This window comes from Rhinolophus ferrumequinum, chromosome 11 (genome assembly GCF_004115265.2).
Source record: "Rhinolophus ferrumequinum isolate MPI-CBG mRhiFer1 chromosome 11, mRhiFer1_v1.p, whole genome shotgun sequence".
Classification (NCBI taxonomy): domain Eukaryota; kingdom Metazoa; phylum Chordata; class Mammalia; order Chiroptera; family Rhinolophidae; genus Rhinolophus; species Rhinolophus ferrumequinum.
In genome coordinates, this window is record NC_046294.1 from 72,626,891 (window position 1) to 72,654,454 (window position 27,564).

Consider the following 27,564-nt stretch of genomic DNA (forward strand, 5'->3'; position numbering starts at 1 on the left):
GAACCATTAGGGTGGAATTTGTAAGCGACTATAAGGATTTTCCCTTTCCCTGGGAATAAGTAAGGGAGACTTTGAAGTGTTTTGAGCAAAACTGTTCTAATGTTTTAATGGAATTACTCTGGCCTCTGGGTTGAAAATAGACTATAGAGGTCAAGGGCTGAAGCAGTAACAAAACTCTCCGAACAAGAAGGTGAGAGGAGAAGATGGGTTACACTAGGCTGTAGTGGTGGAGGTGGTGAGAAATGGTTGAATTCTGGATATGTTTTGCAGTGGAAACAAGAAGATTTGCTGACAGATTGTAATAAGGTGTAAGAGAAAGTGAGGAGGCAAGGATACTTCTAAGTATGTTGACTTGAGCTGCTGGAAGAATGAAATAACTGGCAACTGAGAAGGGGGAGACTGACAAGAACATTTTTGAGAGAAGAATGTGAGGCTTTCAGTTTTAGATGTGTTAAATATGAGATACCAGACAACCAAAGTTGCAAGGTTGGGGAAGGCATTTGGATATCTGAATCTGGAGTTCAGGGGAAAGGTCAGGCATACAGATAAAAACTTGGGAATTATCAAACTATAGGTAAGTGGCATTTAAAGTTTTGAGATTGAATATCACCAAGGGAGTGAGTGTTGACAAAAGAGGGAAGAGATCCAAAGACTGAACCCTGGGACACTTTAACATTCCGATATTGAGACGAAGAGGAGGTACCAGGAAAGGATACTGAGAAGGAGCTGCTAGAGCATAGGGGAAAACATGGAGAGTGTGAAGACAAACGAAGCCTACAAGCCAAGTGAAAGCAGCCTTTCAAAGGAGTAAGGAAGGATTACCTATGATACATGAAAGAAAATGAGGCCTGGAAATGGATCACTGGATTTAACAACACAGAGGTCATTGGTGACTTTGATGAAGCAGTTTCAGTTAGTGATAGTGGAAGGATCCATACTGGAATACATTTGAGAAAGAATGAGATGACATTATTGGAGAGAATGTGGTCATCTCTTTTGAGAAATTTTGTTACACAGTGGAAGGAGGAAGTGGATAAAAAGTGTTGTTTTTTTTTTAATTTTTAGTTGGGACAAACTATAGCATGTGCACGTGCTGTTGGGAATACAAAAAGGAAGCAAAAAGTATATGTTAGAGGAAAGACAATGAAGAATTGCTAGAGCACTATCACTGGATAGTGGGTAGCATATGAGTCTAGTGCAGAGATGGAAGGATTAAGGATTGGTTTTTGCTTGGAGAGTGGGAATACCATCCATAATAACAGAAAGGAAAACAGAGTACAGGGGCACAGGTCCAGGGGCAAGTGTGGTATTGGGAAGTTTTGGATACTCTTCTGATTGTTTCCATTTTCTCTGAAATAATTGAGAGAAAAGTTGAGGGAACAGAGTTTGGAGTGTTGAAGAAATGTAAGAGGACATGCGAAATAGTAGTTTGGGAGGGTAAACGAGTGAAGGTTTAGGAGAAAGAAGTATGATAGCTAGGTAGCATTAAAGGTTCACTGGAGGTTAATGATCATGAAGTTCAGTTGAGGCCAATCAGCATCTTGTGTGTGTTTTCTCTAGTCACATGTGCACTCAAAGGTGCAGACCTCCAGTAGGTGGAGACTTTCATTTAAAGGCCAAAGGAGTTGATAAATTACAATAGGAAGATGGTGAATGACAATGTAAAGATGGTCAAATTAAGAGATTGCAGGTTTTAGTGAGGTCTGAGGATTATTGAAATAGCGAAGGGAGTGAGCTAGGAAGACAGGTGTGTAGTGGTAGAAGAGTGGGGTGTTTGAAAGTAAGATTATGGAATGATTTTGGTTATTGTTAATGACAAGGCTTCATGATATGACTTTGAAGTGGGGGTGAGTGGCTGAAAAAAAATTTGGTGGATAAGATAACAATGAGAGGAATTCAAAGAATTGAGAGGTGAGGGTGTTAATAGGAATTAAAGCATTGATAGACCCATTCAGTTCTTTTTAGAAAGTGCCATTTTTATCCCCAAGGAGGGAAAGTGAAGGCAAAGAAGAATGTGGGAGAATGTGGGAATTTGCTAATGGAGCATGTTGTTTAAAGGTAGATTATTGCTGCCCATCCCCACTCCCACCCCCTACCCGTATTATTTGTCAATTATACTTCAAAACTTTACTGACGTATAATTGACAAATAAAAATTATATATATTTCAAGTATACAGCATGTTTTGATATACATACATGTTGTGAAATGTTTCCTACAATCAAATGAATTAACAAAACGGATAGTTTAAAGAAAATGAGTTTCAGAGAAACAAATTTCCATTGATTTAAAAGTGTAAATTTAAAATATTCTCGCAGAGACTTTTTAATTTTTTTTGAATGGTTTGTTTTATTTTAAACTTTATACAGATGGTGTCATGCAGTTTTTGATACTTTGTAACTAGATTTTTACACTTCTCATCATCTTTTTGGAGTTACCCATGTTTACATCTTTAACCCTGTTTATCATTTTCATTGCTGAATTAGTCCTCCATTGTATGCATATATGATAATTTGTTTATGCAGTCTAGGCTTAAGTGTTTCGTCAGAAATCAGTGAAGGTGTTTGAGAAGGAAAAACAAAACATTCTCTGGGTCAAGAACCATAGCACTTTCAAACTCTCCATTTTAGTTAAAGAATCTTTTGGCTTACATTTTATTCAGTTTGAGAAATTCAGAAAATGATTTTTTTGGCCTAATTATCTGGATTACTTGTGCTTCCTCTTGCTATTAATGTTAACTACATTAGGTGAAAGAAATCGAAGCTTTTTGGCTTCATAGTTCTACTATTTTAATTTTCTTTTCCTCGGGAAACTAAGTTTTTTTTTTATATTTAAAATAGTAATTTGGTATATTTAGAATTAATGGTTGATATGTGTCAAAATCTTATCTGGGAAATAATGTTTTCTGAAAATGGATATATTAATTTTTTTCTCCGTGTCTGGAAAGAATCCTAGAATAAAAGTGCAATTGATACTGGGGATTTTTTTGTGTTAAAAGTTTTTAACCTCTGGTATGTGATTTACTTAAACTTTTTCATACTGAATTGAGGTTTAAAGAAATGCTTTTCCTGTTTCAGATACCTGAAATGTTATTCAATGAAGCAGATAGTGAAGAAAAACATAGCGACAAAAAAAGAAAAGAAGAAAAGAAAAACAATTCAGGTATTTTGATGAAATTGATTTTACCTGACTTTTATTTTTGGAATGGTCATTTTCTAATGTTATAGATCTGTTAAAAATTCACAGTGATTATGAATTTGAATAATGCTAAAGTAACTAAATGCTAAAGTAATAATGCAAAAGAAGTTATATTTCTTTTGATGAAAACTGAACTTTAAAGTCCTCTTATTTTTAAATAAATGTTTATGTCATTGCATATAAGAACTAACAGAATACCTATTGTATACCTATTGTTTGAATTTAAGAAGTTAAAAGTTACAGTTTGACACTAATGATCTGAAGGGCCGAGTTATATTGTTTAGGTTCTTTGGCTAGTAGTCTCATTTTTCATATTACTGTATCACTTAGATATGTCATAGCACTCAATTTATATGTGAAAAAGTTTTATCATATTTTTTGAGTATGGACATAGTATTTTCTTACCTATTTATTCTTATTTTCTCCAGTTCCAAATTAATTTTGAATGTAGTCTATATATTTCTTTTATACTATAGCATGTTCATTCATTGGTTTTTATAATCATCTGATCATCAAATATTTGTTGAACTTGTTTTATATTAGGTACTGGACTGGATATTAGAGATTTAGGAGTTCATAGTCTAGTGATAACAAAAATTATGGTATATATAAACATAAAACTCTGATGTAGCCTTATCAGTGATTGTAGAAGTTTTATGAAGTACTTTGGAAAGTAAAACCTCTAACTGGCAGATATTGTAGTAAATGGACATTGTCCAGACAGGCAGTTTTTGGAAGGATATTCTGGTTAGAGTCACTAGCATGGAAAAGGCTTGGAGAAATAAAACAGACTTTTATGGAACTATAAATGGCTTAACAGGCTGAAACATTGGATGTATAAATAGTAGAGTACTACATGAAGAAGCAAATGCAGGCAGGGTCAGGTAATAAAGAGTCTTCCATGTCATACTCAGGGATTTGGATTCTAACTTGTAGGTGATACGGAGTACGAGATTTTAGTAGAGATGTAACCAGAGTCTTCTTTTAGAAACAAAAATCTCTGGGTCCATCCCTTTCTTAAATTACTGGAAAATAGATTGATATAGGGAAGCGCCGAAGGCAATTGAATCACTGTAGAAGGTTATTGCAGTAATTATCTAAAAGGAAGGAATGGACTTGGGGAGAAATTAGGTGGTAATCTAAACGGGACTTAGTTATGTAACAAATGTGGCATGAAGGGAGAAGGAAGGAGTGAGTAAGGATGTTTCTCAGCGTTCTGGCTTAGAAAATTCATTAGAAGTTGATTTTATTAACTGATGTAGGGAATACAGAGGGAAATAGAGACAATGAGAGGAAGATGATGTGTTTGGTTATGAACATATTCTAATATGGACATATTCTTAATTTTTTGGCTTGTTTCTCCCTGTGTCAAATGAGAGTGGATAAGTGTTACTAGGTTTGGTATCTTTTTCATTCAAGCAGCTTTTATTGAGCGTACTTTTGGGTTACATGTATTATGTAGTTCAAATTAATTTATGTGATAGGGCAAACTGTAGATTTATCTTTCTTGCAGCAATAAAAGTGTTCAGGGGAACACATAAAAATGAAAGGATAGAGACAACTGAAATTAAATAGTTCAAAATTCATAAGGAAAATGGGAGCTGTGAATAGATGTCTATGAATGCCTGTCTACCTTTAAGCAAAGATGGTATCTCAGATTTATGGTTATATAGCTGGAAGAATCTGGTATGAATTAAATATAATTAATATTATTTTCCCTAGTTCTTAATGTCTCATACATATATTAAGTCATTTTTGTTTTCTCTTTCTAGTTGATCCTGATTTTCTAAAATCATTTTTATTAATTCATGAATCTTGTAAAGAATATGGTGCTACACCAAACCGATATATGACCTTTTTACATGTGTACTCTGCCATTATTAACAGCAAAAAAAAGGAATTATTAAAAAGACAAAGTCATTTGCAGGTAAGAATGTTGGTAATCTTGAATTATTTTATCTAGGTATAGGGAATAAGGATTATGTATATTACAGTCCATGTTTACCTGTGGCATATATTTAGTATAAATAAATAATGTACTCTATTAAATGCCTTAAAATGCTTTAAAACAGTGTCACTTACCTATCTATCTATATTGCCCACTAATTTATGGTAATGGTTTTGTAATTATTTTGATTCAGTGGTTATTCCTTTCCTTCACTGGATGGTATTTGTGTGCTTTTTGATAACTTACGGTGTTATCTTTAAAAGTCTCTTTCACATGATAGCATTTTTAGAAATTTAGAAATACCTATTATTAGTTAAAACATAATATCCAAGATTATGCTTTACAATAATCTTTAAAATTAAAATTGTATTCTATAAAGAATATTTTTGTCCATTCACTTCACTTGGTACATTCTGAACATTTTTCTTTCTATATTTCTATAATTAATAGAGCTTAAACTTAAATGTGGCATTAAAATGCCAGATTTAGAAGTTGTCAGAGAGCATTTCCTCTCTAAAGTTCTAGATTCTATTTGTTAGAATAATGAATTAGAATTCATCTTAATTGACAAAATTATCTTTATCCTTGTTTCCACTGATTCACTTTCATTTATATTAAGCCACTAACTATACAGGCTTTGGGAGGATTAATTTCCCGGTTTAGTTCTCTGTGATGCTGTGGATAAATCACTTAAACTTGCTGACTTGCAGCTTGATTGGGTCTGTGGTGGTTTTGTGTGTGTTAGATAAAGTACATATGTAAAGAACCAGCCTGATGACTGTCCTCTATGTTGGGGGCTCAATAAATATTGGTTACATTTCTTTTTTGCCATTACTATCTCCTCAAATCTCGACAAACACCCAACTCGTATTATAGAAGAGGGAATATTTTTCATGTCCATTCCTTGTATTATCCATGGGCAGTGGGATGGGGTACCATAATGGCCAGGGTCAAATGACCACCCAGCAAACAGGTAAGGCATTTTGAATGATAGCTCACCAGAACCATATATGAGGTAGTCTCTTATGAAAAAGGATAGGTATTGGACAGACAAGTTCAGTGTTATCCAGTATCAGAAGAATGGCCCTTGGGTCTTTTAAACAAGTCTGTGTGACTGAAAATGGAAAAGGTTTACTGAGCTTTTTCTTGATTTCTGTTTCCTCTCCCATCTAATGCAGTAGATGAAAACCTCAATGTTTAAGCTATCAAATATGGGTTGATCTGTTCAGCTTTATTGTGATGCTTTAGATTCTGTTTTTATTTTAAGCCTCTGTAGAGTCTTTGATCACATCTAAATGAGTGTAGAATTGAATAAATCATTATAATTAGCAATAAGAAAAAAACCTAAGTTCACTTGTGCATGTTTTATGTATACACATTTACATTTTTTGCTTGATTCTTTCTTAAAGGCTTTATTTACTGTGTGTATAAAAATTCCTTTTTTAAAAGCAATATTGCCAGTGAATATTTTATTGATGTAGGCTGGTGTATCCAAACTAAATGAAGCTAAAGCCCTTGTGGATGAACTGAACAGAAAAGCTGGAGAACAAAGTGTATTACTTAAAATTAAGCAAGATGAAGCAGATGCTGCCCTTCAGGAGATCACAGTATCAATGCAGGTCAGTTTAGAGTGAGCACAAAAATGTTAACAGTCGGGCGACCACTTATATCTGACTGTTAATCAGTGTGAAAAAGAACATTTTTACCTATGTAATTTAAATATATTGCTTTTCTATGCTGAGTCGGACTGTTAATATTCTATACGTGAGCTTTTGTAGAAGAGTATGGTATTTTCCCATATTGTTTGAAAATCATAACTAATTTATCTAAATCCCACAAATATAAAAATATAAACATTTTAAATTCATATAGATTTGTCTACAAGTGATTTATTTGTTTACCCTCTGCAAGTTAAGTTGATGTTTCCTATTATTTTTCTTAAAATTATCTTCTTCAGGCTTCAGTGATTTTCCCTTCCTTTGTATTCTCAAGATTTACCAAATAATTTCTTATTCATTCTGTTTATACTTTCATGAGCTTTTTAATATTTTGACTGTGTTCTCTTTGCCATTGTCTTTCTTTTATTAAACTCTTTTAAAGGAGATTTTTCTCTGTTCTTTTTTTGTCTAGGTATTCTTTTATGTTTTCATGCCCTTTCAGGATGCTCTTGCACGTTGTCTTACTTTGTACTACCAACTACTACCTACTACCTACTACCTACTACTACTACATACTGCCTACTACCAAATCCATCTTTTTTGTCCTTCAGCACTAATCCCTCTTCTGAGCTTCATACTCAAAGACCTAATAATCTGTTAGACATGTCTTCTTGGAAGGCCCATGAGCATTACAATTTGAAACAGGTTCAAAACTGAACTCATAATTTTCCTCTCCTGTTTCCTTGGGTTATGGCACTACAATATTGCTAATTATTCAAGACAGAACTTAGACTTCTGTTCCCTCAATTCTTACATCTAATGAATCATTAAATTCTGTTAGTTGTACCTCCTTGATTATGTCTTAATATTTGCCCATCTCTATGTTGGTGACTATTAACCTTACTTCAAGTGTTATCCTTCTTTTATTTAAATTAACTAAAATCTTTACAAAACGAATGTAAAGCATCTATTTACACGACTTTAAAAAGCATATATCTCAATAAAAGTAAAGGGCACAAAAATTCTTAAAAATAATAAAGTTGGAAGACTTATGATTTAAAGACTTAATATAAAGCTACAGTAATCAATACAATGTGATATTGGTATAATGATACACACAACTATAAATCGTTGGAACACTGGAGTTCAGAGTAGACTTATACATACATAGCCAATGATTTTATACAAAAATGCCAATTAAATGGGGAAAGGATAGTCTTTTATTTCTTTTTCTTTTTTATTAAATTTACTGGGGTGACATTGGTAATAAAATTATATAGATTTTAAGTGTACAATTCTATAATACATCATTTATATATTGCATTGTGTGTTCACTACCCAAAGTCAAATCTTCTACGGTCACCATATATTTGACCCCCTGAACCCTCTTCTACCTCCCCCCTTGTTTGATTTTTTTGTTGTTGACTTGTATGATCTGCTTACTCTCAGGTAACCGCTAAACTGTTGTGTGTGTCTACGAGTTTTTGTTGATCTTGTTCATTTGTTGCTTTCAGTTTTATATCCCACATATGAGAGAAATCATATGGTTCTCGACTTTTTCTGTCTGATTTATTTCTGTCTGATTTATCTCAAGATCTATCCACATTGCTGAAAATAACAATATTTCATCTTCCTTATGGCTGAGTAATTCTCTATTGTGCGCGCTTGTGTGTGTGTGTGTGTGTGTGTGTGTATGTGTGTTTATGTACGTATGTGTGTGTATATATATATACATATCTCACATCTCCTTTATCCAGTCATCTATGGAAGGACAATGGTTGTTTCCATGTCTTGGCCACCATGAATAATGCCGCAGTGAACAATGAACATAAGGGTGCATATATCTTTATAGAAAATTTTCAGATTTTTTGAGTAGATACCCAGAGGAAGGATTGTTGGGTCATATGGTGACTATTAAATTCTTTTAAATTTTCCTTTTTTTAAAATTAAAATTTATGGGGTGACAATGGTTAGTAAAATTACATAGGTTTCAAGTGTACAATTCTGTAATATATCATCTACATGTCACATTGTGTGTTCATCACCTAGAGTCAGTTCACTGACCATCACCATATATTTTACCGTTTACCCTCTTCTGCCACCCTCTCCCCCCTTACTCTCTGGTAAACACTAAACTCTTTTCTGTGTCTATGAGTTTTTATTTCTTCATTTGTCTTATTCCTTTGTTGTTTTCAGTGTTATATCCCACATATCAGTGTAGTCATAAGGTTCTCGACTTTTTCTATCCGACTTATTTTTCTTAGCATAATAATCTCAAGATCTATCCATGTTGTCACAAATGGCATTATTTCATCTTTTGTTATGGCACAGTAGTATTCCATTGTGTATATATATCACAACTTCTTTACCCAATCATCTATTGAAGGACACTTCGGTTGTTTCTATGTCTTGGCCACCATAAATGAAGCTGCAATGAACATCAGAACACATATATCTTTATGGATAAATGTCTTCAGAATTTTTGGGTAGATACCCAGGAGATGGATTGCTGGGTCATATGATAATTCTATTCTTAACTTTTTGAGGAACCTCCACACTGCCTTCCATAGCAGCTGCACCAATCTGCATTTCCACCAACAGTATATGAGGGTTCCTTTTTCTCCACAGCTTCTCCAACACTTGTTATTTGTCTTGTTGATAGCCCTTCTAAAAAATGGGCGAGGACCTGAATAGACATTTCTCCAAAGAGGACAATAAATATATGAAAAGATGCTCAACATCACTAATCATCAGAGAAATGCAAATAAAAACTGCAATGAGATATCACTTCTCACAGGTTAGAGTGGCTATTCTTAATTTTTTGAGAACCTCCATGCTGTTTTGCATAGTGGCTGCACCAATTTAAATTCCCACCAGCAGTATATGAGGTTCCTTTTTCTCTACAACATCTCCAACACTTGTTCCTTCTTGTCTTCTTGATAATAGCCATTCTAACAAGTGTGAGGTGGTATCTCATTGTGGTTTTGATTTGCATTTCCCTAATAGCTAGTGAAGTGGAGCATCTTTTCATATATCTGCTGGCCATTTCTATGTCTTCTTGGGAGAAGTGTCTGTTCAGGTCTTCTGTCCATTTTTTAATTGGATTGTTTTATTTTTATTGTTGTTGAGTTGTATGAGTTCTTTGAAAATTTTGGTTATTAACTCCTTATTGGATGTGTTGTTTGCAAATATCTTCTCCCATTTTTTTCGTTGCCTTTTTGTTTTGTTGATGGTTTATTTTGCTGTGCAAAAGTTTTATAGTTTGATATAATTCCATTTATTTATTTTTGCTTTTGCTTCCCTTTCCTTTGGGGTCAAGTTCATAAAATACTTCCTGAGATCAAGGTCCATCCACAAGTGTAGTACCTATACTTTCTTCTATGTATTTTATTGTTTCCAGTCTTATATTTAAGCCTTTTATCCATTTTGAGTTAATTTTTGTATATGATGTCAGATAGCAATCTAGTTTCATTTTTTTGCAGGTGGCTTTCTAAATTTCCCAGCATCACTTATTGAAGAAACTTTCTTTTCTCCATTATATGTTTTGGCTCCTTTGTCAAAAATTATTTGCCCATACATATGTGGATTTATTTCTGGGTTTTCTATGCTGAACCATTAGTCTGTGTGTCTGTTTTTCTGCCAATACCATGCTGTTTTGATTATTGTTGCTTTGTAGTATAAATTGAAGTCAGGGATATGATACATACCTCTGGTCTTGTTCTTTTTTCTCATGTTTGCTTTGGCTATTTGGCATTTTTGTGGTTCCATACAAATCTGATGGTTTTTTTGGTTCTATTTTTTAAATAAATGCCATTGGGATTTTGATGGGATTTGCCTTAAATCTGTATATTGCTTTGGGTAATATGGCCATTTTATCTGTGATGATTCTTCCAATCCATGAACACAGAATATCTTTCTATTTCTTTGTCTTCTTTAATTTACTTTAATAATTTCTTATAGTTTTCAGTGTATAGGTCTTTTACAGTTTTTAAGTTTATTTTATGCTTTTTGCTGCAGTTACAAAAGAAATTTTTTTCATTTCTTTATCTGAAGTTTCATTGTTAGTATATAGGAATGCAGTGGATTTTTGTTCATTGATTTTTGTATCCTGCATCTTTATTGTATTTGTTTGTTGTTTGTAATAGTTTTCTGGTGTGGTCCTTAGGGTTTTCTATATAAAAAATCATGTCATCTGCAAAACATGACAATTTGACTTTTTCATTCTCAATTAGGATGCCTTTTATTTCCTTCTCTTACCTGATTGCTTGGGGACTTCCAATATTGTGTTGAATACCAGCAGTGAGAGTGGGCATTCTTGTGTTGTAAGGATAGTCTTTTTAAGAAATGGTGCTGGAATATTTGGTTATCCATGTAGAAAGAAAAACAAACAAACAAACAAACAGACCTTTACCTCACAACTTCTGTGAATATTAACTTCATGTGGATCATAATCTAAATGCACAACGTAAAAGTATAAAAATTTGAAAGAAAACAGAGAAAATCTTTATGATGTTTGGTGAGGAAAAGATTGCTTAAATGAGATATCAAAATAGAAGATGAAAAAAATTGATAAATTGGACCTCATCAAAGTTAAAAACTTTTGCTATAAATTGAAATAAATTCTGAAGAAAATGAAAGGGCAAGTCACAGACTGGGAGAAATAATCTACCAAATGTATATACTATCTGATAAGTGACTTGAAACCAGAATATATAGAAACGCTTGTAACTTAATAATAAAGCAAACAATCCAATTTAAAAATGGTCAAAAGATTTGAGTATATCCTTCATGAATGAAGATATATGAAGGGTCAGTAAACATATGAAAAAAATTCTCAGCATCATTAGTTATCAAAAAATATGACCCTTTGTTTTCAGTCTGAGGACTCATGCTAGTCCTTAACTGAGCTTGGTAATCCCAAATCCAGAGCTTCTTTGACTTAGTTTCTCTGAGAAGTAACCTTTTGCCCAGTCTTCCCCTAGTGAGGTAGGGAAGTGGTATCACTCCAAGAACTACATATTTAAAAAAAAAAATATATATATATATATATAATATATATATAATATATATAACAAATAAAAATATATATATATATTCTGTCAAGACTTCAAAAAGCATCACTTATTCTATAATTTTCTTGTGACACATACAGCATTCTTTTGTAGAGTCTTCTGATTTTAATTCTGAACTGAATTTCTTCCTGCCTGGTCACAGCTGCCGTCCTGAGATCATTCTCCATCACTATCTGGTTTACTCCTTTGTTTCTATGAAGTCTATCCCCAAGAGATTCTTGAGAAAGGATACATCTGAGATAAACTTTGAGATTGTACATATATAAACATACTGCTCTTTCCTTAGTTGGGTGCTCGGAATAGTATTCTAGGTCAAAATACATTTTCTTCAGGATATTGAAGGCATTGTTCTATCTTCTAGCTTTCATTGTTGTGATTGAAACACTCAAAGCTATTTTAATTCCTCATCCTTTTGAGATGACTGTTCTTTTTACTCTCTCTTGAAATCTTTTAGATCTTTGTTTTCCTTGTTCTGCAAATTATGATAATCTGCCTCGGTTTAAGTTTATTTTCATTCACTGTGTCGGACTCCATGTAGATTTTTTGCACCTGAAAACGTTTCTTCAGTTCTGGTTATTTCTTATTCTCTTGATAATTCCTTTCCCTCCATTTCTGTATTCTTGCTGTTTATAATTCTTATTATTTGGACTTAAGGCTTCTTGTTCTGGTTTTCTATTTTTCTTGTTTTCTAACCATTTTTCTTCTCTTTCTGCTCTCCTTTCTTCAAAATTTCTTCAATTTTATTTTTAAAATTTTTTTACTGAGTCTTTTATTGCTGCTATCATTATTTTTCAGGAGATTTTTTTAAACCTCTAAATTTTCCTTTTGGCAGTGTATTTTGTTTGTTTGTGTCATTGTTGGCAGTATCCCTTCTTAGCTTGCAGAGGATAGTTTATGAAATTCCCCTTTTTCCCAAATATATTTTTCTCCCTACTTGATTTCTTCCTTCTTAATATTCACAAAAGAAGGTTTCTTTTTATGTTTGGTCACCTTTATTGGAAATCTGAATATGTATTATGAGCTTCACAAGAGGATTACCTGGACTGATGCGAATCACGTAATGAAAAGATTTCACCTGATAGGTCAAAATAAATTCATTGGCAGATTGGACATTTTCAAAAGCAGTAACGTTTCCAGATAATTGATGGTTATGTACACATTTAGTGTTTCCAAGATAATTTTATTGAGTACATGACCTGGTAAGTAATATATCAGAAAATCGAATGTGATTTTCATACTGTAAAACTTTGGCATAGTTTTTTCTGTAGGCATTTTGGAACCAAACTAACCTAAGTATTTATTTAAAGTAGCCAGCCATTTTTATTGCTAAAGGGTATCTGTCAAATACTTCTTACCTTTAAAGAGTAAAATATGAAAAAAGTGAAAGCTAGATAAAGCATAATGCTGTTGATAATTGTATATTTACAAAAAGGAAAGTACTATGTGTGCCTGTACTCAGACTGGTGAACATTAGTAATGCACAGTGACCGCTGTGCTACTCATTTCTCTTGGATGTTCTGAGAAGACATTTTCTATGACTGTAGGTAATCATATGGCCTGACAGAAGAATGAGTATGCATCTCATAAGTTAATTGATTTTGCTTAATTATAAATAGCAGACATCTCCATTTGTTATTTGGTAAAAAAAATATACAGTCTGGAGACACAACTTAAATATCAAACTGTGCAACTTCTAAAGCTTGCAACTCGAGACTTGTGACATAAGGAAAGTACAAATTAAATGCTATAAGAAGTTAGAATAGGGATAACTTCCAATTGGAGGAGCAAGTTAATAGAAGAAGGAACATATCAGCTAGGTGTTTAAGGAAGATTTTGATGTGTGGAGATGCAGAAAATACTTTTCCCTATTGAGAAATGGTAGCAGAGATACAAAGGTAGAAATGCTGTAGAATGTAGAAAATTCCATTTGAGCTGATGTGTAAGGTACCTGAAGTTAAGAGTGGGATACAAGGAAAAGTTGGTTGTTCAATAATTCTCAATTTTAGATATAGATTGGAACCACCTTGGAAGTCTTTAAAAATATGTCTGCCCTAGCTGACCCCACATTAAGTGTGTCAACATATTTGGCAATGGGACACTAGACATTTGTTTTTAAGCTCGTTGAACGATTACAATATGGTTGAGAACCACTGTTGTAAGGACTTTAGAAAGGTTTCTTGACCAATTTCTTCTTTGGTTTTTCTATTAGTATAAATAAACCTAATACAAACATTTATAATATTCAAGCATTTTTATACATGTGGGACCCTTGATTTTGCATTAATGAGCAAAGAGTTCATGTGTTAATAATATATAATTTAGTGTTCTTTGAATCTTTACTAATGTTGGTTCATATATTTGCCATCATATTATTGTCATGATTTGAACTATTTTGTCTAAAATAAATTATAGAAACACAAACATCTAATATACTATAATTAGTCTCTAAGAATTATTAGTCTCTACAACTAGAATTATAGAAGACTTAATTTTTAGTTTCCTTATTTATGAAATGAACATAATAGTACTAACCTCTGTGGGTTGTTTGTTGCAAGTGTTAAATGTATTATGATTATTTTCTAAATTATACATTTCTGAATTGTTTGGTTTTTATATAATAAGCATTATTGTTTTGCTATTCAAAAAATTAAAATAAAGCATAGGAAGTTTCTGAAAGTAAATATGGAGTAAATTATATCATTGGTTTCCCAGGGATTTTGGGAACTCATGTCAGTTAACATTAGAAAAGCGTTTAATAGAAAATGTTATTTTAAAATAACTTTTATTTTTGGTTATCATGCTTTTAAATACTGAGTGCATCAAAATTGATTGGAATGCCATTTAAATATTTCTATAGGATGCTAGTGAGCAAAAGACAGAACTTGAAAGACTAAAGCACAAAATAGCAGAAGAAGTTGTTAAAATTGAAGAGAGAAAAAACAAAATTGATGATGAATTAAAAGAAGTACAGGTAAGTTAAAAAAACACAAACATTGTAAGAGTATTTACCTTTTGATTACCAGTGTGTATAGTAGCTTAAACATTATTTGCTCAAGTTATTTTCTAATAGTATTTTCAAATGTGGCTTTAACCATGAGAAGTAAGTAAATTAACTGATTAATTAAAAATAATCTTTTGTTTTCCATGAACCATGTTGTTTTGACTGTGGAGTAAAAAATGCATTGTAGGTAAATTAAGACAATCTCTGGAGGCTGTTTTTCTTCAGACTTGACTAAATTAGCCCACCTAGTCTTAGACTATAAAGAGCCTCTTGAAAATGGCAAATTGTCTGAAAACAAATTAGATTGTCCAGATTAGACTGTTGGTGTTATGGTGGCAAGAACTCTTCTGCTTTCAACTTGAACATTTTATACTTTGTGTTTTAAAGCATTTTGACATTTGAAGAGAAAGAGTATTTGTAACTAGAGTCATTTTTATTAAAATGACAGATATTCAATAATTTGTAAAGTGTTAATGATTTTTCATATATATTTTTTGAAATAAAAATGACCTTTTTGTCTTTTAGCCTCTAGTCAATGAAGCTAAACTTGCAGTCGGAAACATTAAGCCAGAATCTCTTTCAGAAATTCGCTCACTTCGTATGCCACCTGATGTAATCAGAGATATTCTTGAAGGAGTTTTAAGGTTGATGGGTATCTTTGATACGTCTTGGGTGAGCATGAAAAGGTAAGTTTTTGAATATGTGAAAAATGTGACTATTTCATCGAGGAATTACACATTCCTTTGTGTTTTTAAATATTTCTTATATTGTTTTTCAAACTGAACTTCATCTGTCTACCTGGTTGTATACTTTGCCCTGATGTTTCAAGATACATTATGTAACGATATATTGAGATCTATATTTTCCTGTCTCCATAAGTGAATGTTAAAAGTATCAAAAGAAGAGAAAAAAAAAGCCTTAAAATCTTTAAGAATGTCTCAATAATATAATCATTTATTTAGTCCTCACACTGCACAGAGCATTGTGTTGGCTGTGTTTACTGATGAAGAAAATATAATCATTGTTCTCAAAGAGCCTTATACTCTTGGCAGAAACAGAGAGACAGCAAGAGTGAGAGCTACATAAGTAATACAAGAGAGATGTAAACTAGAAGAAAAAGGCTGAATATTAACTAAATATGCAACCATGTAGCTTCAGGTTTCACATTATAGCAATGCTCTTGTGGTTTGTTCTGATATTCAATTCCATTTTAGGATTTAATTCAATGGTAGAGTCCTTTTTTCTATCTGGAGGTAGGAGAGGAGGTTTAGGTTTAGGGGCACTTTAAAATACCTTTCTAAGAAAAGAGAAAATTTTCTTGCATATCCTAGACCATATGAGTACCCAGTAGCTCACATAAACAGCTGTAGGTAGAATAACAGATGTGATTCCTTCATTTCACTGCTCCACGTTATTCACAGAATATTAGGAAAACTGTTGTGCATCTTTTTGGAGTTCCTTTTTGTTAACTGTAAAAAAACATGGTTAGTCCATTAGAAGCTTAAAAATCTCAGTCACTTATTATTATTATTTTTTTGTTGTTAGCTAATAGATTAAAAGTATTGCATACACCATTTTGTTAAAAGGTGAAAGATTTATATGATCTGAAGAGAAACCAGAGTATACGATTTTGTTAAGTTGATATTTTTGTTGGAAATAGCAAATTTTATTTAACGTCATTTGAGATAATATGCTTTTAATTTTAGTTTCCTTGCAAAAAGAGGTGTGAGAGAAGACATAGCAACCTTTGATGCACGAAGTATTCCAAAGGAAATAAGAGAAAGTGTTGAAGAACTTCTTTTTAAAAATAAAGGATCGTTTGATCCAAAGGTAATTTTTAACAGTTATGCCATAAATTCTATTTCCATACAATATAATATCTTGTTTATTAAAATATGATGACTTATCTTTAGCAATTATTTAGATTGCCTAAAAAACTAAAAATAATAAATAAAAATAAAAAAGCTATAGGTATTATATGTAGGAAACATTCACCAGCAGAATTAGATAAACTAGAATCCAGGTTGGGAGATGTGTGCAAGTTTATTATCATAAGTGGAATTAGAATCTTATTATCTGCTGTCAGTGATGAGTTCCCACTCTGTCAGTTCTTCTCTCTAACTGGCCTGGTATGCTTTTCTTGTATTTGTCATATAATAACAGATATCTGTCTTGGGATATTTGTATCTCATTTCACTGAATAGTTTAAATTCCATGATTCTGATTCTGATATTTTTTTAGAACCCTTGTTCAGAATACTGTGTACATATTCTTTGACATTAATAATAGCAATGGTTTCAAAATTGCTTTTATCTAATAAAGATGTATCTCACGAATAGAGAAAAAGAACTGATGCTTGAGCATTGTTGTGGACAGGCATATATTTATTCTAAATATAACTGATAAAGTACTTATGTTGCAAAAAATTACCTTTATATTACAGATTTTATATAGTTCCAAAAGTTTTATTTTGAAGCAAAAAGTAGAAAGTATCTTAAGATAGTAATTCATTTTATTTTAGTTATGAACCAAAAACTTCATTTTGGAGGATATGTTATAGAATAAATGCTTAAGTAAAATATACTAGCATTGACTTTGCTGAAGTTAAGTTAGGATGCTGGATAACTTCTGCTGGGTTTTTCAGAGTGCTAAGCGTGCCAGTACAGCAGCTGCTCCTTTGGCCGCATGGGTTAAAGCTAATGTGCAGTATTCCCATGTCTTGGAACGAATTCGTCCTTTGGAAACTGAACAAGCAGGATTAGAATCGTAAGTGAGAGATAAAATATAGACAATTTTTTGCCCTGTATTTATTTTCATCAATGTGCTGACTTTTATCTTATTAGGACTTATTTAGGATTTATTTCTTGTCTTTTCTAAAAAGGCAGCATGCCTTTCTGACAACATGCAAACATAAAATGAGACGATTAAGTACAAATTAAATGTTAAACAGGCTAAAAAGAGAAAAAGCAATTAGAAGGAGATGGATAGCAGAACCAACTCACTTTTTTTCCTACCATTATTATGTCATTGGAAGGATAAGTCGGTAGACATTCCTTTGGAAAGAGCTGAAGTTTTTTAAAGGAATAATGTTAAAGTACAAACAGTAGATTTTGGAAATTTAAGGCTTTTATATGTGTTTTCACCCAAACAAAGATTTGTTAGCCTGTATTTGTTAGCCTATATTTTTAGCACTCTAAACTTCTTTATTTTCTGTCTAATTATGTGAAATTTTTATGTTAAATTATTATTTTGACTATATAAATATTTTGCACAGGTGAGACATGTTTTATGAGTATATTTATTGTATACCTTTCTGTTATTCTTTATTAACAGTTGCCTCTTTTTTTCAATTGACTTTTTGGTTTACATTTCACATTTTTATCCACGGTCATCCTGTCAGAACCTAAAACGTTCAGAATTTATGTGTTCTATTTGATTTTTTCTTAGCATTATACCTACTAGAGCCTTTTGTCCTTCTGTTCCAATGTGGAGTAGTTCTTCACTAGGCCTGCTGATTACACCTATTATTTTGAGGCTTCTCTTCACCATTTTTTTGGGGATTACCTTTGTTTATTCTGATTGTATTCTTTTATTATGGGTCTCTGCCCTTCTCTTTCATAGTTTAGCCCTTCATTTTTCTAGAATGCATCTTCCACATTAGCGTCCTAAGAAAGGGTAAATGTGATGAAAAATATTTTGAGATCTTGTGTGTTCAAAATTATCTCGATTTTACCATTGTATATGATCAATAATTGGGCTGGGTTTAAAATACTAGGCTAGAAATAGTTTGATCTCACAATTTTGTAGGCATTATTCTATTGTAGTAGTTCTCAAAGCGTAGTCCCTAAACTAGCATCATCATTGTCACCTGGGAACTTGTTAAAATTACTCATTTTTGAACTCCATCCATACTTACTGAATCAGATATACTGGGGGATGAGGCTTTGCAGTCTGTGTTTGGAAAAACCCTCTGGTTGATTTGTGCAGTGCACAATTGCCCGGAAGTATGCAGCAGTGTGGACTGGCCATCTGATAGCAACCCCTAAATATTTGTGGGTAATTTGCGGGGAAGAGGTCAGTCATTTCTGTAGAAGAATCTTCATAGCTTTTGCCAAGGGTGTTGGTAGGGAAGGACGGGAGTGGTGAGGGGTATAAATTTGACTTCCAGGATTGTATTAAGCAGATAGTCTACCCTCAGTGGGGGAAGGAATCTGAGATGAAACTCTTTATACTATTAAACAATCCTCTGTATTTAGCTGTTATCTTCGTTTACCTTCATTTACCTGTTTTCTACATTACCTGAGAATTTTAGAATTCTTCTTTGGCTTCTCTTCCTGCAGACATTTGACTTTTAACTCTTTGTGTTCTGGTATGTCAATTATCACCTTTCAAAATTTTATTAAAATTACTCATTTGCGATACTACTCTCTTTCGTTCTATCTATCTTGTGCATGTATATATTTTTTTATCCCCGTGGTTTCATTTGGTAGGGTTTTAGAGGGGAATAGAAGATACATGACTATTTACCATTTTTATCCAGAGATCTTCACACATAACTGTTTTTAAATAGAGACCCCTGAAAGTGGTTTGGTTAAGTCACAGAATACACTTCAAAAAAAAACCAACAACTCTATTAAATCTATTGGGGTGACATTGGTTAATAAAATCATATAGTTTCAGGATCCCATTGTATAATACATCATCTGTGTATTGCATTGTGTATCCACGACCTAAAGTCAGATTTCCTTCTCTCACCATATATTTGACCCCCTTTAACCTTATTCCTCCCCATCCCCTTTTCTCTTTAGCAATCCCATTATACCATTGTCTGTGTCTACGAGTTTTTGGTTTTTTGTCTTATTTGTTTGTTTTTTGCTTTCAGTTTTATATCTTATATATAAGTGAAATCATATAGTTCTTTACTTTTTCCATCTGACTTATTTTGCCTAGTATGATATGCTCAAGATCCATCCATGTTGTTGCAAATGGCAGTATTTTATCTTTTCTGATGGCAGAGTATGTAGTATATATGTACCACATCTTCTTTATCCAATCATCTATCAAAGGACACTTTGGTTTTTTTCCATGTCATTGCCACCGTGAATAATGCTGCAATGAACACAGGGGTGCATATATCTTTATAGAAAAATGTTTTCAGATTTTTTGGGTAGATACCCAGAAGAGGGATTGCTGGGTTATATAGTAACTCTATTCTAAATTTTTTGGGAACCTCTATACTGTTTTCCATAGTGCCTATACCAGCTTACATTCCACCAGCATTGTACAAGGGTTCCCTTTTCTCCATATCCTCTCCAATATGTTACTTCTTGTCTTCTTGATAATAGCCATTCTAACAGGTGTGAGATGGTATCTCATTGTTGTTTGGATTTTCATTTCCCTAGTAGCTAGTGAAGTTGACTATCTTTTCATATATCTGCTGGCCATTTGTATGTCTTCTTGGGAGAAGTGTCGGTTCAGGTCTTCTGCCCACTTTTTAAATTGGATTGTTCTTTTGTTGTTTAGTTGTATATTTTTGATATTAACCCCTTATCGGAGGTGTTCTTTGCAAATATCTTCTCTCATTTGGTTGGTTGCCTTTTTGTTTTGTTGGTGGTTTCTTTTGCTGTGCAGAAACTTTTTAGTTTCATATAGTCCCATTTATTTATGTTTGCTTTTACTTTCTTTGCCTTTGCAGTCAAATTCAAAAAATCCTCTCTTAAGATGAAGGTCTATAAGTTTGATACCTATGTTATCTTCTACGTATTTTATTGTTTCAGGTCTTATATTTAAGTTTTTGATCCATTTTGAGTTAATTTTGGTACATGGTGACAGATAACAGTCTGGTTTCATTCATTGGCATGTGGCTTCCCAATTTTGCCAGCACCATTTATTGAAGAGGCTTTCTTTTCTCTATTATATGTTTTGTCTCCTTTGTCGAAAATTATTTGCCTATATATGTGGTTTATTTCTGCACTCAGTTCTGTTCCATTGGTCTGTGTGTCTGTTTTTCTGGCAGTACCATGCTGTTTTCATTATTGTCACTTTGTAGTATAATTTGAAGTCAGGAAGCATGATACCTTCGGCTTTGTGCTTTTTTCTTTGGTTTTCTTTGGCTAGTCAGGTTTTTATTTTTTGTGGTTGCATCCAAATCTGATGATTCTTTGTCTTATTTCTTTAAAAAATGCCATTGGGATTTCATTACATCTGTATGTTAATTTGCGTAATATGACCATTTTAACAATGATGATTCTTCCAGTGAACACAGAATGTATTTTCATTCCTTTGTTTCTTCTTCAATTTCTTTTAATAATGTCTTTTAGTTTTCATTCTTTCTTAAGTTTACTTCTAGGTATTTCATTCTTGTTGTTCAAGTGCAATGTAATGACAAGTGGGGAAAAGAGGAAGGAGGACATGCTAGAGAGGGGCTAATTGATTTATTTATTTAGCAATATTTAATCAATTTATTTAGCAATATGCAATAGCAAAAGACAAAGGCAATTCAAACAAGGTGCTAATGACAGCAAGTAAAGGTGGTTAAGACTAAACTATATACACTGATAATAATGTCATGTCAAAGGAGTGCACATACATACAGGCTTAAGAGATCCCAACATATGTTTACTCTTGATCAAAAACCACTTGGTTAAATACGCAAGTAACATCAATAAGGAGTATCCAAAAGCAATAATAAACTCTATAGGATAGCAACTATTACAGTAGATGCCAAAAGCTCACCAAACAGTAGGAAAGACAACACTGGAAAGGTCAGGAATCAAAACCTTACCAGGTCTGTAGCTGAGAGAAACTTAGGCGTCTCCCACTTCCACTTGCTAGTTCCCAAGAATGCTGCTGCTGTTGCCTTTGCTGTTGCTGTTGTTGTTGCTAGAAGTTAGGGCGTCTTCTGATGCTGCAAGCTACAAGGTGCATACAAGCTCCCAAAGATGCTAGAATGATGACAACTTGCCCACAAAAGGGGTTTTTGCTGTCCATTGTGGCAAGTTCCGATCTCTTACTCTGAAACAATCCAATCCTGAAAAGCAGTCCTGAAACAGCAAATCTTCTGAATAGCAATCTCTTGAATCAGCAATCAATCCAATCATTATGCCCCCTGAGGTCTGTCTTATATATCTCTTTAGGTGCGCCCCAGAGCCAAGTTTGTGTTCCTGCCTCCCCTGTCAAGGAATAGCCAGTTCGGGGAGGGTTTGGCAGTTAATGATAAGAACATTGCACATTTGGCTGATGAAAATAATACCTACTGTTCTCGCCTGGGACCTTTGGAAGGCCCAAGGCCTTCCAAAGCTTGACAATGTGCCAGTCACATCATCCTGATATAACTTAGCTACTTCTTCACTTCATCTGCGGATGCAGGCGAAACAGACAGAAAGCAACATCATCTCACATCTTCCCTGCTGGGAATGAGACAGAAGGGGGAATTCTCTCAACCCCAAACCAAGAATTTTCTTAACTCTAACCTAACCCTCACCTCACATGCAGTAACAGACAAAAGCTAATAGACAGAAGTTAACACCAGCCAATGAAGGCAAATTTTCCTCAACTTCTTGCCTATAAAGTGCAAAAGGATTTTTTTCTTCATTTCTTTTTTTGAAATTTCATTGTTAGTATATAGGAATACAATGGATTTTTGTACATTGATTTTGTATCCTGCAGCTTTACTGTATTTGTTTATTCTTTCTAATAGCTTCTTTCATGGAGTCTTTAGAGTTTTCTATATAAAGAATCATGTGATCTGCAAAAAGAAATAAAAACAATTTTATTTCTTCATTTCTTATTTGGATTTTTAAAATTTCTTTCTCTTGCGTCATTGCTCTGTGTTTCCCAGTACTATGTTGAATGACAGTGGTGAGAGGGGCATCCTTGTCTTGTTCCTGTTCTTAGAGGAAGAGCTTTCAGTTTTTCACCATCGTATATAACATATAAGTTGTATATATATAACCAAGGGTTTGTCATATATGGCCCTTACTATGTTGAGGTACTTTCCTTCTATACACATTTTATTGAGTGTTTCATCATAAGTGGATGTTGCATTTTGTCAAATGCTTTTTCTGCTTTTATTGATATAATCATATGATTTTTGTCCTTTGTTTTATGTGGTGTATCACATTGATTGATATTTATATGTTCAACCATCCTTGTATCCCTGGAATGAACCCTATTTGGTCATAATCTTTTTAATATATTATTGTATTTGATTTGCTAGTATTTTGTTTAGGATTTTGGCATCTGTATTCATCAGCGATTCTGATCAACAGTTTTCTACCAGGTTTTGGTATCAGAGTAATGTTGGCATCATAAAATGAATTAGAACTATTGCTGCTTCTTCAATTTTTTGGAAGAGTTTGAGAAGGATAGGCATTAAATCTTTGAATGTTTGGTAGAAATCACTCGTGAAGCAGTCTGGTCCTGGACTTTTACTTTTTGGGAGGTTTTTGATGATTGTTTCAATTTCTTTACTGTTGGTCGGTCTATTTAGATTTTCCAGTTCTTAGTGATTCAGTCTAGGAAGGTTACCTATTTCTAAGAACTTGTCCATTTCTTCTAGGTTATTGAATTTGGTGGCATATCGTCTTTCATAGTATTCCTGTATGGTCTTTTGTATTTGTGTCGTGTCCATCCTAATTTCTTTTTGTTCATTATGATTTTGTTTAAGTCTTTTCTCTTTTTTCCTTAGTAAGTCCAATCAGAGGTTTGTCAATTTTATTAATCTTTTCAAAGAAGCTCTTTGTTGCATTAACTTTTTCAGTGGTCTTGATTGAATTCTGCTCTAATTTTTAATATTTCTCTTTTCTTGTTTTGAGCTTAGTTTGTTCTTCTTTTTCTAGTCATTTAAGGTGAAGTATTAGGTTGTTTATTTGGGATTTTTCTTCTTTCTTGAGATAAACCTGTAATGATATAAACTGTCCTCTTATTACCGCTTTTGCTGTATTCCAAACATTTTGATATCTGATATTGTCATTCTCATATGTCTCTATGGATCTTTTGATTTTTTTTTCTTTTATTTCTTCTTTGGCCCAGTCGTTGTTTAGAAGCAAGTTGTTTAATCTCCACATATTTGTGTTTTTGTTTCTTGTTTTCTTTGGGCAATTGATTTCCAGTTTCAAAGTATTATGGTTGGAGAATATGCTTAGTATGGTTTCAATCTTCTTGAATTTTTTGAGGCTAGTTTTGTGTTCCAAGATACGGTCTATCCTTGAGAATATTCCAGGCACAGTAAAGAAGAACAGATAATCTGCTATTCTGGGATAAACAGCCCTGTAAATATTGATTATGTTCATTTGGTGCACTATGTGATTTAAGACTGATATTTCCTTACAAATTTTCTGTTTAGATGATCTATTTCTGTCAATGGAGATTTAGGTCCTCTACTATAATTGTGTTTTGGTCAGTTTTTCCCGTTAGTTCTGTTAGTAGTTGCCTTATGTGTTTTGGTGCTCTTAGAGAATACACTTTTAATTTTAGTATTTCTTTCCTATCAAATTCTAAGTAAAAGTACTATGACTACTGAATTAATGACTGTTTTCATTGTCATTTATTGCTGCATTTTATTGATATCTAAAATAGAATGACTTTTATAAAAATGAATTATATTTCAGAAATTTGAAGAAAACTGAAGACAGAAAAAGGAAACTAGAGGAGCTTCTTAATTCTGTTGGTCAAAAAGTATCAGAACTCAAAGAGAAGTAAGTTAAGTTTAAAATGTGTTTTGGATATTTAAAAACATACCTCAACTAGTTTTTGAATTTTGAAAATTTTAGTTATTATTTTAACTTCTTTTCTTCATTTATTACTCTAAAATTGGGAAACATATAAATAATATATTGGGGGTGGCTGGTTAGCTCAGTTGGTTAGAGCGCAGTGCTCTTAACAACATTGTTGCTGGTTCGATCCTCATACGGTCCACTGTGAGCTGTGCCCTTCACAACTAGATTGAAAAAACGACTTGACTTGGAGCTGATAGGTCCTGGAAAAACACACTTAAAATAAATAAAAGTTAAAAAAAATTTTTTTTTAAATAATAATATAGAAGATTTTCCTTTTTAAAAAAGTTTTTTTTGAAAGGAACAAATATATTTTAAGTCTCCAATGGTATAGTTATCACTGTACATACAACGTCGGACAATTAAGTTCGCGAACTCATCCTAGAAAAAGTGCTACATTCCTCATTGCTGAATATCACTATGGTAACCTTCAAAGTACTCCACTTGGGAAGCTATACACTGATGCCAGCACCTAGTCCATCCTTCAAAGCAGTTTTGGAACTCTTTTTTCTGGAATGGCATCAGAGCTGTCATTGTATTACCCTTGATGTCTTGAGTGTCATCAAAATGTCTTCCTTTCAATATTTCCTTTATCTTTGGGTAAAGAAAGAAGTCATTGGGGGCCAGATCAGGTGAGTAGGGAGGGTGTTTCAATATAGTTATTTGTTTACTGGCTAAAAACTCTCTCATAGACAGTGCCATAAGAGCTGGTACGTTGTCGTGATGCAAGAGCCATGAATTACTGGTGAAAAGTTCAGGTCGTCTAACTTTTTCATACAGCCTTTTCAGCACTTCCAAATAGTAAACTTGGTTAACCGTTTGTCCAGATGGTACAAATTCATAATAAATAATCCCTCTGATATCAAAAAAGGTTAGCAACACTATTGCAACAAGTTCACAAATTTAATTGTCGCACCTCGTATTCATATATATATATGTATGTATTCCCAAGCAATAGAAAATTAAACGAGGAATTGAATGCAATGAGTTAATGCTGATAGTTTTTATATTTGCTATTCCCATTTGTTTATTATTTTGCCTTTGAGATTTTAAACTACTTTATTTCAGATGATGTTACTCTATAATGTTCCATGAGGGTGATCACATTTTAAAAATCTATCCTTTTTGTACTTTTTGGTATGGAAAATATTCCTTTGTGCAAATATTGTACTCAAATTTAACTACCACCTACAAATGTTCTTAATCTTTAAACCTTTCATGTACCTCTGAGTTCCTGTCATTGCTATTTAGTGTAAGATAGAAAATATTAGTATGGGAATTATTATAAATGTGAGAACATTGTCCTTTAAAAAATGTGTAGATTGGAAAATGGAGAATATAGTAGTGTCCCTATCCACAGGGGATGTCTTCCAGGACCCCCAGTTGATGTCTGAAACCATGGATAATACTGAAGCCTATTTTACTATGTTTTTTCTTTTATGTACATATCTATGCGAAAGTTAATTTATGAATTAGGTGCAAATCGATATTCACAATAAAGAATAAGAAAATGGAACAATTATAACAATATACTGTAATAAAAGTTACGTAAATGTGGTCACTGGTTTCAGGGGATCCCTTGTTGAAGTCTTCACATATACTCGTGTTTTCTGGTATAACAAGTTATTAATTGGAACACATTTTCTGTTCATGTCTTCTACCCACAAATTTAATGCCTTTTCCATCTTAACTAAGCACTTATCATGCACTGTGGCCATGACTTTTGCGGCTTGTGGTGCAACAGCAAAAACTAGCATGAATTTCTTTCTCCTTTTCTTCAATTTCATGCGTAGAAGATTAATTCTTGGTAGATCTAGCAACTTCAGCATACTATTTTTTTTATTATTAAATTGAGAACTTTCACCTTTATACTTAAATGAAGCATTATGTGTCTTTTCTTTGGCATATCTGACGTACTAGCATCAATACTCTTGTGCCTTGGGGCCACTGTTAAGTAAAATAAGTTTTACTTGAACAGAGGCACAGTGATAGTTTGGCAGTCGATTTGATAACCCAATTGAGGGGTAACGCATACTGCATGGATACATTGGACAAAGGGATGATTCACTATTGGGGCATGAGTGGAATGACATAAGAGATCATTACAGTACTCAGAATGACTCGCTATTTAAAACTTATGAATTTTTTAGGTCTGGAATGTTCCATTTAATAGTTTTGGACCTTGGTTGACTGAAGGTTACTGAATCTCTAGAAGGCAAAAGTAGGGGGGGGCTACTGTATGCTATTAAATACCGTACAAGTTATCACTTGCTTTCCGTTTTGTGAAACTAAAACATACATTTTTTCAAGGGCTGTGTTACATTTCCTTTGTTTTGAAGAAATACAAATTATTGTACCCAGAAAGAAATTCATCAAACTAAAAACTACGTAATGTTTCTCTACATAAAGTCAGGAAATAATTATCTCCATTTATATATATTTACTTTATAAAGAAAAATACTTACAGAACCAAAATGAAAACCTCAAACTTATATTTAGTGTTTTCAATATCCTTGAATATTTTTTGTTATAAACATAGGAAAGAAATCACATCATTCTCTTCCAGGTATAATTAGAGAAGTATAAGAAAAGTATTGTATTCTTTTTAGTGTCATATGTTCAAAATTAGTACATAATATTCATCTAATTGTCAATATTTACTGAGTTGTTAGCATATGGTAGCAAATTTTGATTCAATTTACAAATCATTTGCACATTTGTGAAGTGTTGTACTAGGCACTTTACATTTTTATCTTTTCTAGTATTTAAAAAAATACTGAAAGGTGGATATTCCTCCCTTTTGCATATGAGGAAGCTGAAGATTAGAAAAGTTATTTTTGCCTCAGTTAAGCAGCTAATAAATGACTAAGCTAGCATTATATTCTAGATTTGTCTAACTACATAAAATTCCT

At 32.9% G+C, this 27,564-nt stretch overlaps 1 protein-coding gene across 3 annotated transcripts in view; it reads left to right on the forward strand.

Moving 5' to 3' along the window:
* DYNC2H1 (dynein cytoplasmic 2 heavy chain 1) overlaps window positions 1-27,564 on the forward strand; it is a 290,945-nt gene that overhangs the window by 85,094 nt on the left and 178,287 nt on the right. For all 3 annotated transcript variants that reach the window (XM_033120671.1, XM_033120672.1, XM_033120673.1), the window contains exons 53-60: window positions 3,077-3,161; window positions 4,970-5,124; window positions 6,627-6,764; window positions 14,733-14,846; window positions 15,402-15,562; window positions 16,583-16,706; window positions 17,521-17,642; window positions 24,488-24,574. In XM_033120671.1, the coding sequence (XP_032976562.1) occupies window positions 3,077-3,161; window positions 4,970-5,124; window positions 6,627-6,764; window positions 14,733-14,846; window positions 15,402-15,562; window positions 16,583-16,706; window positions 17,521-17,642; window positions 24,488-24,574 (986 nt within the window). The remainder of the gene's footprint in view (window positions 1-3,076; window positions 3,162-4,969; window positions 5,125-6,626; window positions 6,765-14,732; window positions 14,847-15,401; window positions 15,563-16,582; window positions 16,707-17,520; window positions 17,643-24,487; window positions 24,575-27,564) is intronic.